Source organism: Paramisgurnus dabryanus, chromosome 2, assembly GCF_030506205.2.
Source record: "Paramisgurnus dabryanus chromosome 2, PD_genome_1.1, whole genome shotgun sequence".
NCBI classification, from domain to species: domain Eukaryota; kingdom Metazoa; phylum Chordata; class Actinopteri; order Cypriniformes; family Cobitidae; genus Paramisgurnus; species Paramisgurnus dabryanus.
In genome coordinates this window covers 34,396,466-34,411,363 of record NC_133338.1, presented here as the reverse complement: position 1 = coordinate 34,411,363, position 14,898 = coordinate 34,396,466, and the positions used below count along the sequence as shown (strand labels likewise).

The 14,898-nt window shown below is 44.5% G+C and overlaps 1 protein-coding gene across 2 annotated transcripts; it reads left to right on the top strand.

The window, feature by feature from the left end:
• Positions 1 to 27: 27 nt before the first annotated feature.
• On the top strand, positions 28 to 14,135 carry atg13 (ATG13 autophagy related 13 homolog (S. cerevisiae)). 2 transcript variants are annotated; one of them, XM_065289480.2, is made up of 18 exons: positions 28 to 214; positions 360 to 440; positions 542 to 622; positions 720 to 839; positions 1,326 to 1,372; positions 1,513 to 1,653; positions 1,756 to 1,796; positions 1,891 to 1,987; positions 2,094 to 2,192; positions 2,503 to 2,596; positions 2,905 to 3,003; positions 3,372 to 3,467; positions 3,575 to 3,714; positions 3,802 to 3,889; positions 4,118 to 4,195; positions 4,318 to 4,431; positions 12,623 to 12,751; positions 13,871 to 14,135. In XM_065289480.2, the coding sequence occupies exons 2-18, from the start codon at positions 372 to 374 to the stop codon at positions 13,946 to 13,948; spliced, it is 1,611 nt and encodes a 536-aa protein (XP_065145552.1). In that variant the 5' UTR covers positions 28 to 214; positions 360 to 371; the 3' UTR covers positions 13,949 to 14,135. The 2 variants fall into 2 exon arrangements, with proteins under 2 accessions (XP_065145552.1, XP_065145553.1); XM_065289481.2 differs by lacking the exon at positions 2,905 to 3,003.
• The last annotated feature ends 763 nt before the right edge of the window (positions 14,136 to 14,898 follow it).

Genomic DNA, 14,898 nt, shown 5'->3' with positions numbered 1-14,898 from the left:
AAACGAAAGTGGCGTTGTTGAATCGATCGAGCGACCACGTCATTTTTGACCTGGCCAAGAAGCAAAACAAACAAAAATGGGACGACTGTCATTATGTAGCGTTGTGGTGGTGTGATTTTTTGAAAATACAGACGTTTTTGTGCTGTATTTTGTCGTTTCAAACAGTCAGTCACTGCGTACTGTTAACAGTTTAATTTGGACTCTGTGATGAGCTGTAAGTATGTGCGTGTGTTTTGCTAAAGCGTTAGCACAGAGATATGATTGTAAACCATCTGGACATATGCGTTACTTATTGACATGATTTTCAATTATTTTTAAATGCATCAGAAAATATTAGATTAATGTGTTTTATGTCTCAGGCTCGTGTGAAAATGGATAGTGATCTCAGCCCACAGGACAAGAAAGACTTGGATAAATTCATCAAATTTTTTGCCTTGAAGGTATCTGCATTATTCACTCAACATCAAAGCTAAAATTCTGTGTTGCACCTGACCCAAGTCGACAAGGTGATGATGAGCCTTGGTTTGTGTTTATTTTTCAGACAGTGCAAGTCATAGTTCAAGCACGTCTCGGGGAAAAGATCAGCACTTGCTCATCCTCATCACCAACAGGTTCAGACTGGGTAAGACATGCCCGGGATGATCTCTGACAAGTGTACTGTTTTTTATATTGTAACTAAGATAAAATCTTTTTTTTCTGTGTTTATTGTTCTCTTTCAGTTTAATCTGGCAATTAAAGACATCCCCGAGGTGACCCATGAGGCAAAGAAAGCTCTTGCTGGGCAACTGCCTGGCATCGGCCGATCCATGTGTGTGGAGATCTCCCTTAAAACATCAGAGGTCCAATTTTTCTTTTAATTCACTGTCAATATTATGTTTGACTCTGCCTGACCTATAGAAGTCATTTTTGGTAATTAACTGTTTTCCACATAAATCATTCTGTGAAAATATAACCTTGATATCATACATATACATCAGGGGTGCCCAAACCCGGTCCTGGAGGGCTGGTGTCCTGCAGGGTTTAGCTCAAACTTGCCTCAACATATCTGCCTGGAAGTTTATAGTATGCTTAGGAAGACCTTAATAAGCTGCTTCATGTGTTTCATTAGGCCCTCCAGCACCGAGTTTGGGGACCCCCTGATACATAAATGTCAAAGATTGAAATCAATGCCTCACACTTTGTTGCTCCTAATCTCAAAAATAGATTGAGACTTTAGCTTGGATTCCACTGGCAGGGTCACATATTAAATATACTATGATACAGTAAATGAATTGCCTTACTTGGTAAGGTGATGCTTACCTTGGTGGTTCTGTTTACCCATGTAGGGGGACTCCATGGAGCTGGAGACATGGTGTTTGGAAATGAATGAGAAGTAAGTACCCTTACTCCCCCCCCCCCCCCCAACACACAAACAGAAAAAGCATTTAGCTATCCACATTTACATTATCAGCAAGTCTGTGCTTTCAATGGCAATTGTTAAGCAGTGTTTGCAGTTAATGATCTTTTTCCTAGGTGTGATAAGGACATTAAGGTGTCCTATACAGTTTATAATCGACTGTCTTTGCTGCTTAAGTCTTTACTGGCCATCACCAGAGTGACACCTGCTTACAAGCTTTCACGTAAACAAGGCCATGATTATGTCATACTGTACAGGTACATCATACATCTGCTCTCTCACATTCCTGTTGATAACACTTCAATTCACTTCACAATGCTACTTATATCATGTATATGATCATTAATGTTTTTTGTTAGGATTTATTTTGGAGATGTCCAACTGACAGGTCTCGGGGAAGGTAATATTATAGTAATAAAAAATAAATAACCGGCACGTAGATGTTCTCTGAAGAGCTTGTTTGTATTTATTTATTTGTCTTTTTCTTGCTGCAGGATTTCAGACGGTGCGGGTGGGTATTGTAGGCACTCCATTAGGCACCATCACTTTGTCCTGTGCTTACCGCACTAACCTGGCCCTAATGTCTTCAAGGTATACATTACAGCTTCCTGTATGCAACTTTCAAATATGATGAAACATTTTTTTTTTATTATTGTTCCTTTGTGGTGGTGTGATGTTTTTTTATTGTATTTAACAGGCAGTTTGAGAGAACAGGTCCCATTATGGGTATCATCATTGATCATTTTGTTGAGCGTCCCTTCACCAATATGGCACACATGCATCCCTGCAGCTACAGGTGCAATTAACACAAAATAAATCAGTTACTGTATGAATGTACCATGCAATATCATTTTCAAACAAAGTTACAATTAAAAATTGTATTTAGTCGAAAGTTCTACATTTCTATATAGGATGTAAAGAAGTATTACACATGTTGTAATTAACCCTTGTGTGAAATCTCTGCAATAGATTTTAAATGAGGTGGAGATAAACTTTTAATACCAGTATTTTACCTTTAGCTGGTTTATTTACATACCACCAGTAATATAGTGTTTCAAACTGTCTTGTTTCATCTCCCATCTCATTATTTCTTTCCACTTTCTCAGAGCACCCGGAGAGGATGATGGAGGAGCCTATGCCGGGATAGAAGACTCACAGGAAGTGTGCACTACGTCCTTTTCCACTTCCCCACCATCACAGGTAATAACTCTTGTCGTCATCTGCCCATCTGTCCTATCAACAGTAGCCCTTCCACAGTTTCTTTGCACAGGTGAAGCCTCATAGGTGGTTCAACATATTATTTAGTGATCAATTGTAAACTTTTAATATTACATCACTAAAAAAGACCGAAAAAAAGACAGTAATGCCCATTTATGATACCATGCCACCAGATTCTCTCTCTCTTCAGTATCTCTTCCTATGTTAGTGCTTTCATTTCTGTTTCTATGTTCTTTCTTTCTTTCTTTCTTTGTTCTTTCTTTCTTTCCTTCTTTCTTTCTTTGTGTAAGTGTGTGTGCACTGTAAGTCAGGCACATTTTAAGACACCTAAGCCAGCTCTGATGGCAACGCTGAAGGTTCCCCTCATGGGGCTTGGCATCTCACAGCAAGTGAGTCCAGTGTGTGTGTGATGTGTACACGCATGCAGCTGGATAATTAATAACAGAGTGTGTGTGGCCTGCCCCAGTAACCCCAAATCCACTGCTTATCCTTCATAACATCTTATAACCTTTTTATTAAGAGGGTTATACAGCATCACCTGAGCCTGTAAGTGATCGTTTGAGCACAGTTTCGAAATAAAGCACACTACAGTCACTGCTGTTTTCTCCTTAAGCTCACCTGCCTGCCATTCGAAGCCTTTGTGTGTTTGCTGAGACACACCTTCTTTTGTTTCTTGCTTTCTGCTCTGCAATAAAATTACAGGACAGGAAATGTTTTTCTGACATCTGATGCTGATCAGTCTTTCTGTGTCTTACAGCTGTACAGCTCCCGTCTGTCATATCAGACTCCACCCCTGGGCACTGTCGATTTGTGCCACCCTACAGCTTGTACTGCTGCTGCACATCCTCACCAGGTACTGTACACACTGTGCTGCCCACAGAACATTGCAGAATTGGGTGCATCTTTATGGGTAGTTCTTCCCTGGCTGATGTGAACATGTGTATGTCTGTTTCTAATCAGATGGTCGTGCCTGCTAAAGAGGGTGGAGTCCCACAGGTGCCAGCACAGCCAAATCATGGCACTGCAGCTGACCATGGTCGTACCCCATCATGTCCTACTAGACAATCACCACAACCAGCCCCACCCACATCCTGCAGCAAGTAAGAGTGTAATAAGATTCAAATTAATAATCATTGTCATCTTGTCAGATTAAGTATGATTCAAGAGCAAGGATGTGTATGTTATAGTGAGGTGAAGACTGGGTCCCCATCTGATGCTCCAGAGACGACCTTCACCAGGAAAGTTGGAGCTTTTGTCAACAAAACCACCACTCAGGTCAGAATACTTTCACAGCTAAGTGAGCAATACTGGGCTTTCAGCACAAACATTATTTTTACCAATAATACGATTTATTTACATACATTCATTCATAGATGTATAATGAATGTATAATAAAGGAACTGTGAGTGGCATTGTGGATAAAGCATCTAATGAAAGCATGTAAATGTAGTAACTTTCAAATGTAGTGTGTTCATATGAAGGATTTTTTTCTGATGTGCTCAGGTGACGATGACTGGTCTTGATCTCCCTTTTGCTGCCTTTGCTCCAAGAGCCTATGACCTGGAGGAGAATGACCCAATGGTATTAAAACTACAAAAATATATATATATATATTCCAGATATAGCAAACTTACAAATACAAAACAATACAAACATAATGATTAAAACAACCTGTTTCTAACAGTGTTAATCTCTGCCCGCAGGTGCATCCTCCTCCATCTCCGGACCCTTCATCCCCACTGCAAGGCAGTCTGCATTCAAATAACTCTAGCCACAGCGGGGGGCAGCCACAAGATGACTTTGTCATGGTTGACTTTGTAAGTGTACCAGCACATAGTTAAACAATGTGGGAGAATTAGCTGGTTCCCTTTCAATACGGTTCACTTCGCATTGCGTCAGTTTGCTGACGCTATGGGGGAAACTCCTGTTTACTCCGTGATTGAAGCCTATTGGTTAACGTCTGTAGAAAATACAGACCAATGACGTTTGAGCCCGCGCGGGGGCGTGGCACACGTCCCTATATAAGCCGGTGAAATACGTCAAGAGCTCATTACTTTTCTCCTTCAGCGCGAACCTTCTCGCTGCTCCGAAGAAGAAGCCCTTACTCGCCGTCGATCCAAGCACTGCAGCGGACTACAACACACCAGCGTGTTCCCCTGCCGCTTTCCGGTGAGACTAAAAAGAGTTATCTAAGAGAGCAGAAGCGCGTTGAGATAATGTCGCTTCGGCATTGCGGCTCCTGCCGAGCCCCTTTGCCTGTGGAGGATTTCCACAAGGAGTGCGTCATCTGTCTGGGTCCTGCCCACGCCGAGGCCGTACTCGCTGAGGCGGGCTGCGCCCACTGCGAGCTCCTTCCTATCGCGGTGCTGCGCTCCCGCCTCGAGATCTTTAAACGGAAGGCTTCCTGTGCTCTCCCGCCTAAACAGCAGCGGAGCCGTGAAGCTGGAAGACGCCCTGAGACCGAGTCCACGCCGGCTCATCCCCCGCGTGCTCTGTCTCCCCGCCGTCACCCTGTCACCTTCGCCCATGAGGACCTACGCCCCCTGCCGAGTGCTAGCGGCATGGTTTCCTTTGGGTCCGGTGACAACTTGGAAGTGATGTCATCCTCTGAGGAGTTAGAGGATTGGGCGGCTTCGGATGACGACGCCCACGGAGCCGCCGCTGATGAACCTACCGAGTCGCGTCCTCACGACTCTGAGCTCATCCGCATCTTGACGCAAGCTACGGCGGAGCTCAACATTAAGTGGTCGCCGCCGTCAGAGCCTCAACTCAGCCGGTTGGACGAATGGTTTCTGCAGCCCGGGCGCCGTCAATCGTCCCGCCAACGGCAGGCGCCGTTTTTCCCTGAGGTTCACCAGGAGCTCACCAAATCTTGGCGTGCTCCCCACTCCACCCGAGCTCAGAGCGCCGTCTCCCACGTCCTCTCCGTAGTGGACGGCGCCGACGAACACGGCTACTCCAAGATGCCGCCGCTCGAGGAAACTGTCGCCGCCCATCTCTGCCCGTCTTCAGCCGGCGGATGGAGGGCGAAGTTGAACCACCCATCAAAGCCCTGTCGCCTGACATCGACCCTGGCGTCGAAATCCTACGCCGCCGACGGCCACGCTGCATCCGCTCTCCATACGATGGCGGTGCTGCAGGTATACCAGGCAAAACTCCTCCGTGACATGGACGAGGCAGGTCCGGACCCGTCGACCTTTCAGAACCTGCGCAGCGCGACTGATCTGGCCCTTCGCCGCCACTAAAGTCGCCACTCAGGCTGTAGGAAGAGCCATGGCCAGCCTGGTTGTTCTGGAGAGACATCTGTGGCTGAACTTGACGGAGATAAAGGACACGGATCGGGTTGCCCTTCTTGACTCGCCCGTGTCACCGTCGGGGCTCTTCGGCTCCGCTGTGGAGGGGTTCACCCAGCGCTTCACTGAGGCACAGAAATCGTCGCAGGCTATGCGGCATTTTCTACCAAAACGATCTGCCTCAGCGTCTGAGACCGGCCGCCCAAAACCGCCGCCAGCTCAACGCCCTAAGCCAGCACCAGCTCAGCCCCAGCAGAGAGCTGAACCGGAGGTCAAGCGCCAGCGTCCTGCACGACCGGCTGGCCCGCCTCGACGCCGCGGTCCCCGTCCTCGGATTACGCTGGACCCGACGCCGGCGCCGCCTCCCTGAAGAGAGTCTGAGGAGGAAAAGAGGCTCTGGTCCCGCTTCGGCCGGCCCGCCCTCGAAAGTTCTGCGTGTTTCAGTCCCCTCGGGCGCTGGACACACCCTCGCTGTAACAGCGAAACAAAAATTTTTACCTTTTCACAAAAAGAGCAAATTTCCTCCTCTGTACACACAAACACACACACACGGCTTAACGTCCATAAGCATATCGACGCTCGCCGTCAAATTTCACGTTTGGCAATCCACCCCCGGAATGCCGGGCTGGATTCTAAACGTAATCCAACACGGTTATTCACTTCAATTCGCCCGGAGACCACCCCGGTTTCGCGGCGTTCTCTACACCACTGTCCCAGACGATCGTGTACAGATCCTCAGGGAAGAGGTGCGTTCTTTATTACTAAAAGACGCGATAGAGACGGTCCCGGCGGATCAAAGCGAATCAGGCTTTTACAGTCGTTATTTTCTCGTTCCAAAGAAAGACGGCGGCCTCAGACCGATATTGGATCTACGCGTTTTGAATCGCGCTCTTGCCAAACGGCCGTTCAAAATGCTTACAGCCAGACGAATCATGGCGTTAATTCGACCGGGCGATTGGTTCATATCAGTGGATCTGAAAGACGCTTACTTTCACATTCCGATAGCGCCACGTCACAGGCCGTTCCTAAGATTCGCGTTCGACGGGACAGCATACCAGTACAAAGTTCTGCCCTTCGGATTATCTCTGGCACCACGCACATTTACCAAATGTGCGGATGCGGCTCTCGCCCCTCTCAGACAGAGCGGCATCCGCATATTGAATTACCTCGACGATTGGCTTATTCTAGCACAGTCAGAGAGGGAAATTACTGCGCACAAGACCGTTGTACTCCAGCATTTGGAGAATTTGGGGTTCAAAATCAACCTCCAGAAGAGTTTGCTCACCCCCACGCAGCGAATCGCGTTCTTAGGCACGACGCTCGACTCATTAAAGATGCGGGCATGGCTTACACAGGAACGCGCGCTCACGGTCAGACGCGAGGCGGCATCGTTCAAAGCGGGTTCACATCTCCCTCTCAAACGATTCCAAAAAATGCTGGGTCTGATGGCAGCAGCATCCCCACTAATACCGTTGGGAATGCTGTTCATGAGGCCGCTTCAGTTTTGGTTGAAAGCGAAAGTTCCGCCCCGTGCTTGGTTGTCGGGCCGCTTATTAATCAAAATCACGTACAGCTGCGTGAAAGCGCTTTCGATATGGACATCCCCTCACCTTTTCCTCTCGGGCACGGAGCTCGGCTCCGTGAGCAGGAGGAAAGTGGTGACTACGGATGCGTCTGCGACGGGTTGGGGCGCTCACTGCGACGGCGAGCTCGCCTTCGGTGCGTGGAACAACCAGTTGTCTCAGCTACATATCAACCACCTCGAGATGTGGGCGGTTATCTTGGCGCTACGACACTTTCGACCGAAACTCCAACATCAACACGTTCTAGTGCGGTCGGACAGTATGACGGTGGTTTCGTTCATAAACCACCAAGGAGGGCTGAGATCTCGCTCCCTATCCAGGCTGGCGAAACGGCTTTTATTATGGGCTCACGCGAACGTACGTTCGTTAAAGGCGACTCACGTACCGGGTGTAGCCAATACGGGTGCAGACATTCTCTCGCGCAACGGTCCGCCGCCGGGAGAATGGAGACTGCATCCTCAGACGTTCGAGAGAATATGGACCGTCTTCGGCCGGGCGGAGATCGATCTGTTTGCATCAGACGAGAACGCGCATTGCCCGATCTTCTTCTCGAGACATCACGATGCCCTGTCGCAAGCATGGCCGGCGTGTCTTCTGTATGCTTTTCCTCCGGTGGCTCTGTTACCACAGGTCCTTCAGAGGATAAGAGAGACGAAATGCGCGATAATTCTGGTCGCCCCGTTTTGGCACAATCAACCGTGGCTCCCCGACCTATGGCAGCTGAAAACATCAGCACCATGGCCAGTACCGCTGAGGAAAGACCTCCTATCTCAGGCGAGAGGGACGATATGGCATCCACAGCCGGAGCTATGGAATCTACACGTTTGGTCTCTGAACGGCAACCATCACGCCTTTCAGGACGGGTGTTAAATACTCTAACTGAAGCTAGGGCCCCATCTACCAGGCGCCTTTACGCTCAAAAGTGGTCTATTTTTTCTGACTGGTGCACGACGAAAGACTTAAACCCAAACACCTGTGAAGTGGAGCATATTCTCTCCTTTCTGCAGGAAATGCTGGACAGCGGTCGCGCGCCCTCGACGCTTAAAGTGTATGTGGCGGCGATAACGGCGAATCACGCCCTTATCGCCGGTCGCACCGTGGGAAAACATGATCTCATCATTAAATTCCTCAGAGGCGCTCGCAGACTAAACCCACCGCGACCTAACACGGTCCCGTCTTGGGATCTGTCCACGGTCCTGAAAGCGCTGCGCGGTCCCCCTTTCGAGCCCCTCGAACAGGCTGACCTGCGCGCTCTCTCGTTTAAAACCGCTCTCCTCCTGGCGTTGGCATCGGTTAAACGAGTGGGCGATTTACACGCGTTTTCAATTGACCCGTCGTGTCTGGAATTCGGTCCTAACGATAGCAAAGTGATCCTTAGACCGAGAGCGGGATACATTCCTAAAGTTTTGACCACGCCATTTAGAGTTCAGGTGGTTTCACTTCTCGCCCTTCCGACGGCGGACGGCGAACAAACCCCGAACACGCTCTGCCCCGTCAGAGCGTTAAGAATATACACGGACCGTTCTGCCTCATACCGCAAGTCAGATCAGCTGTTCGTAAGCTTCGCGCAACATTCCTTAGGTATGCCGCTCACTAAACAGAGGCTATCTAAATGGATCGTCGAAGCCATTGCTTTGGCTTACGCCTCCCTGAATGAACATTGTCCAGTTGGTTTAAAAGCTCACTCCACGAGGGGTATGGCTTCATCTTGGGCTTGGTCTACGGGGATTTCTATCGTTGACATTTGTAACGCGGCCGGCTGGTCCTCGCCGTCTACGTTTGTCAGATTTTATAGCCTGGATGTCCCTGCCTTACAAGCACAGGTCTTATCGGCTTAATGATTCACGCGACTGCGTTTCTGTATGCCTTCACGGTGCGTTGTTAGCTCACCGTCATGGCTACCTATTAATAATTCATGCACAGCTCGCGGCGCGCTCAGAGAACCCGCCGTCTTGTGCTCTATTGTATATGCATCATGGTGCGTTTAGAAACTTCACTGTATGCGTATTACTGTCTCATATATGGTGCTTACACTTGCGCTCGCTAGAGCTATGTATATGCTGGGTTAGGGCCACATGCAGTGTCTCTCCGGTAAGGGCACCTCAGTCCGTTGTGTATGCACGGCGGGATGGGATTACGTTCCCCCATAGCGTCAGCAAACTGACGCAATGCGAAGTGAACCGTATTGAAAGGGAACGCTTAGGTTACTCACGTAACCCCGGTTCCCTGAAATAACGGGAACGAAGCATTGCGTCGCTGGCCGTGCTACAAACGTCTACGCAGCGAGTGTTATTCGGCTGCGCGCTTCAGTCGAATAATAATGAGCTCTTGACGTATTTCACCGGCTTATATAGGGACGTGTGCCACGCCCCCGCGCGGGCTCAAACGTCATTGGTCTGTATTTTCTACAGACGTTAACCAATAGGCTTCAATCACGGAGTAAACAGGAGTTTCCCCCATAGCGTCAGCAAACTGACGCAATGCTTCGTTCCCGTTATTTCAGGGAACCGGGGTTACGTGAGTAACCTAAGCGATTCCTTCTGCAGATGTTGATAACTATATTTTCATGCAAAGCTAGCAAATTGAGAAGCACTGCATCAGCAGAAAGTTGAGTGAATAGGGAGCTGATTAGAATAAGGTCAAAAAGAGGGACTGGAGGCCTTTTTGTGATTGACTCTACGTAAGAGAAAAGACTGACGGCAAAAGGGATTTTATCAAGCCCTTAACAGGGAATCTATTGATTCAGACAAGTCAATTATTCATAAAATAAGAAAGCCTAAACTCTGAGCTGAAAGTCAAAGCTATATGATTGCTGTATCATTTATCTAATGCCGACTCTACTCATTTCAAATCATTAATACATTATGTTGAGTGATGCAGTTTTGTACATCAAATTGAAGCTTTTGAGTTTGTGATTACTTAAGGAGGCTAAAAAAAGCATGCACTCTAGGGCAGTGCAAAAAATAACGATTCTCATGCGTGTGTCATCAGTAAAGCCGGTTACGTGATTAGATGTAAATTGCGATCAGCTGCTTTCATATGGAGTGGCATTTACTACACAGAACCGTAGTTCAACCGTAGATTATCGGAGTCGATTTTCCTTGATTATGAGCACGATTTTGCCTAGCTTCTCTGGGAACTACGGCTCTTTGTAGTAAACGCAGCTCCATCTGAACGCAGCTGATGGCAATTTACTACTAATCAAGAACCGGCATTACTGATGAAACAAGCATGAGAATCGCAGGCGTTTTTTTGCACAGCCCTAATGCACTCACACTGTACTTTGACCGATCCGAACCAAGGCATGCTTTCGTCATTAGGATGTGAATGTTTTGAAGAAAGCAGGAAGTAAAGAGCTATGTTAACAATGGATACCATCATAATGTTAAATCTATGTGTTTTTTGTTTATTCTGAGTCCTTTGGTGCACGATGATATAGACCAATTTCGTGTTTGCAAACAGAGATGACGTTTTTTGTGGGCGGAGCCAAACTGGTTGCAGAAAGTGACTGCTCCGCAGTAGGGTTGTGAAGTGTTTTAGCATTAAACCGTGATTTTTATGGATCCGGTGTTCTGTCGAAGTCTGATTCCCCTATGTTTCCCTTTAGTGCAATGTTTCTTATAGCGTTTTAATCACGTTACGTTTATTTTTTAGATAGATAAAAATTTTAAATGGCTTGGCTACTGTAATGCATGTATGTAATGTAAATGTATTGTTCTTTTTTGCTAAATCAATTATTTTTATAGTCTGAATCGCTAAAGTACATATAAAAGCAATACTATCATGTATTATATATAATAGCGTTTATTAAATATTTCATCATTTTCCTGTTTTTTATTATTTCTTCCTTATATTTATCTTACGTGTTTGTTCTAAAACTATTTTAAAAGTATTATGTTTAAACATACATTAAAAAGGCCTGTTTATATATTAATAACACTTTACATCATGTGTGTGTGTGTGTGTGTGTGTGTGCGCTATATTTATATATTTATTAAGTATGTAAACTTAATAATTTTAGAACAAACAGGAAGAAGACATAAGCTAAAATATAAGGAAATAAAAAGAAATAATAGAAAACGAAAAAATTATGAAATATAATTTTTTTTGTTGATATTATTGTTTTTTCAGTATAAAAAAACATTTATTCTGAATAAATTATAATTGTAATGTGATAAAAACGCTATAAGAAACACATGGAGGGAACAGACTTCGACAGAACACCGGACATCTTCTCTTATTATTTTCTATTCTAATTATTAAAAGATTTCCAGATTATTTCCTCGCTCCATTCTGTCCGTTTAAGGGCTTATTGTAATCATAAACACCTACGTTTATCTTCAAATGATGTCTTCGACGATGGTATTCTATAAAAATGAAAGCCATCTTTTTTGGCATTCTTATTCTGACACTTAACAGCACAACAGGACATTTTCTAGTGAGTTATCTTGTTCTTTTCACTCGTGTCTAATTCATTTCCACTGTTTTTCTGCAACCGCATTGCGCGCGCAGCTTGCAGTGACGTAACTGTGACGTCTACTCTAAATTGGTCTATTGCTTAGTTGATTTGTCACGTGTGCAGCCCAGACGTTCACATAAACCTGCTGCGCACATCAGAAGGTTTTTACGAAGGCAAATGAATGTTAGTGGTTGCACAGCTGACGTCTCTCCTTTTGAACTGCGCTCTGGCGCGATTTGCAATCACCCCTGCAAGCCGGCCAGGGTTCGATTAACCAAACCGCACCCGGTACAGACTACAGAGCGAATCCCACTAGTCAAATGAACCAGGCTTTAGGGGTCAAACGCATCAGGCGCGGTTTGGTTGGGATAATGTGAACGCAGCCCGCCCCTAGTCACAGGAGCCTGGAAGGCCGTTGTCCTGCAGAGTTTAGCTCCAACCCTGATCAAACACACCTGAAGCAGCTAATTAAGGTCTTACTAAGCGTACTAGAAACTTCCAGACAGGTGTGCTGAGGCAAGTTTGAGCTAAACGCTGCAGGACACCGGCCCTCCAGGACGGAGTATTGGCAGCCCTGCTCTAGTATGTGTTTTTGAGCTAAAAATAAATAACACTTCCTGTAGAAAAGTCCACCTTGTTTACTGTGGATTCTGTGTTTATGTGTGCTGAACAGAAACCTGCGTTCTCTAAGGACGACCTTCTGCCAATGGACCTGGGCACTTTCTATAGAGAGTTTCAAAATCCTCCTCAGCTTGCGAGTCTGTCTATTGAAGTCAGCGCTCAGTCTATGGCAGAAGACTTGGTAAAAAAACAACAACATATTCTCCACACACTACATACCTAACATTTTTGCAATCTGTATGGGGACCATTAAGTCAAATATTCTGAAATTAAAACATGAGAATCATGCAGTTGTATTACACATACTATTGGATACTCAAGAGTATTGTGTATTATTATTATTAGGAGAGAGCGGGACACAACCTAACGCTTTTTGGTTTTGGCTCAGTCATTCAAAAAATATTTGAGTTGATTAATTATATTTTTACACAAGCAACACACACATCTCTGCTACAAATGAACATTTGAAGTTTGTTTCTAGTACTTACCATTCTTGGACAATTACACCAAACGTGAAAGAAGTGCAAATGTTACAACTCACCCCATAGGTGGGGTTAATTGTAACAGTTAGTTGTAACACTTGCTAAAAATTAAGTTTGCTGGCAAATATTTCAATACTATTTTGTCTATATACTTAAAGTGGATATTGTTTATATATTCTGTCTATAATAGACAGGTACCCACACTATATTCATTCATCCAGCCCTTTTCTAACAATAGTTAGAATTAAAAATGGATACAAATGTTTAAATATGTGAGAAAAAGCAGCACAATTATGACAAAACTGTATTACGTTAGCAGTTTTCATATCGTAAGTGCTGAGGGGTTAGTTGTAACACAGCATTACTACTTACCCCGCTGGTTCAAAATATTTTCAAGCCCACCAAAAAAGTTACTAGAGCTGCAGACATATTCAAACGATGCTATGTTTTAGTCAACAAGACACTGATTAATATGACAAAGCATTGGATTTGGTATCTTACACACCCAACTTAGAAACCGAAAATGTTTACTTACATGCCACCAAAACACTCGTTCATCATCAACTCTCTGGAAAAACATTATACATTTCTAATAATTTGCGGGACAGCATCTTTTGGATGAAAAAAAAAACGGGAAATTTTTTTTTGTAACAACTGAAAAACAAAATGCTTAACCTTGTGCAACAATGTAAACAGTCCGTGTTACAACTAACCCTGCGCTCCCCTACTAAATAATGATTTGTGTTGATAATATATTAATTTAAATATTTGTTAGTGGTCAAAAATTCAAAAATTTTACAATACAACCCTTTTTGCAGGACTCGCTTCCAGGGAAACTGGCGATTTATGAGAAGAACATTGACGAGTTTGATGCTTTTGTGGACACCCTACAGTAGATCCTTTTAAACCTCTTTACTCTTCTTTTGTTCACAAATGAAGCATCTTTCATTGGATGTTTTCTTTAATCATGTTTTATGTCAGTTCTACCTTGAGAAAAAACTATTACAAAAATCATCATTAGGGAAAAAGTGAACAGAGCTTGGTTAAATAAGAAATCACCTGTTAAGATACAAAGAAAAACATTTGTATTTATTAAGATGACATATAGAACCTTGTAAGTAAATCTCAATATAATGAATGTATGAACCTGTACAAGCCTTTTCTTTGCCATAGAAACACAACCAGCTCTCTGGCTCGTCACTGAAACTGATTACTGTCACTGTAGCACTGACACTCATCTAAAGTCTCAAAATATGTCCAGTTTGTAAGGCTTATATGTGAATGATACTAGTGAACATTGACAACAATGAGTCTTACCTGCTTACCTGATCCTTGTAAATGCCCCCCCAAAATGCATTCTACAGTTTCATTCATTCTTTAAGGTACAGTTCATGATCACTACATGTCACGATTTTAAATATGAAGATTGCTTATTGTTTTTTTTCGTAATCTAGTTTAAGGCTTTATTTTACATCATTTAGGAGCTGGACCTTCTTCGACTGTTTTATTTCCCTCACTTTGTTAATATGGCATGTAAATGTTGTGTATTAAATGATTTATTTCAAAAGAGCTGTTCTTCTATTTTATTTTATACAAACTAGGAAAGGTGTCTCTTGCAAGTGAAATACAAATAATACTATGGTTAAGGCTTAGTGCATGTTATTAACCAAGAGAGATTGGCTCATGACTATTAATCGGTGTAAGTGACCGGACGGTTATTACGCAATATGTCAGCTGTTTTAATATTCATGAGAACCTTAGCTGTGGTAGAATTTGTAATACTTCCTTATTAGGGCAAATCGGGTGTTAGGTGTTATTTTCACCACAGTTGGACAATGGTTTCCTA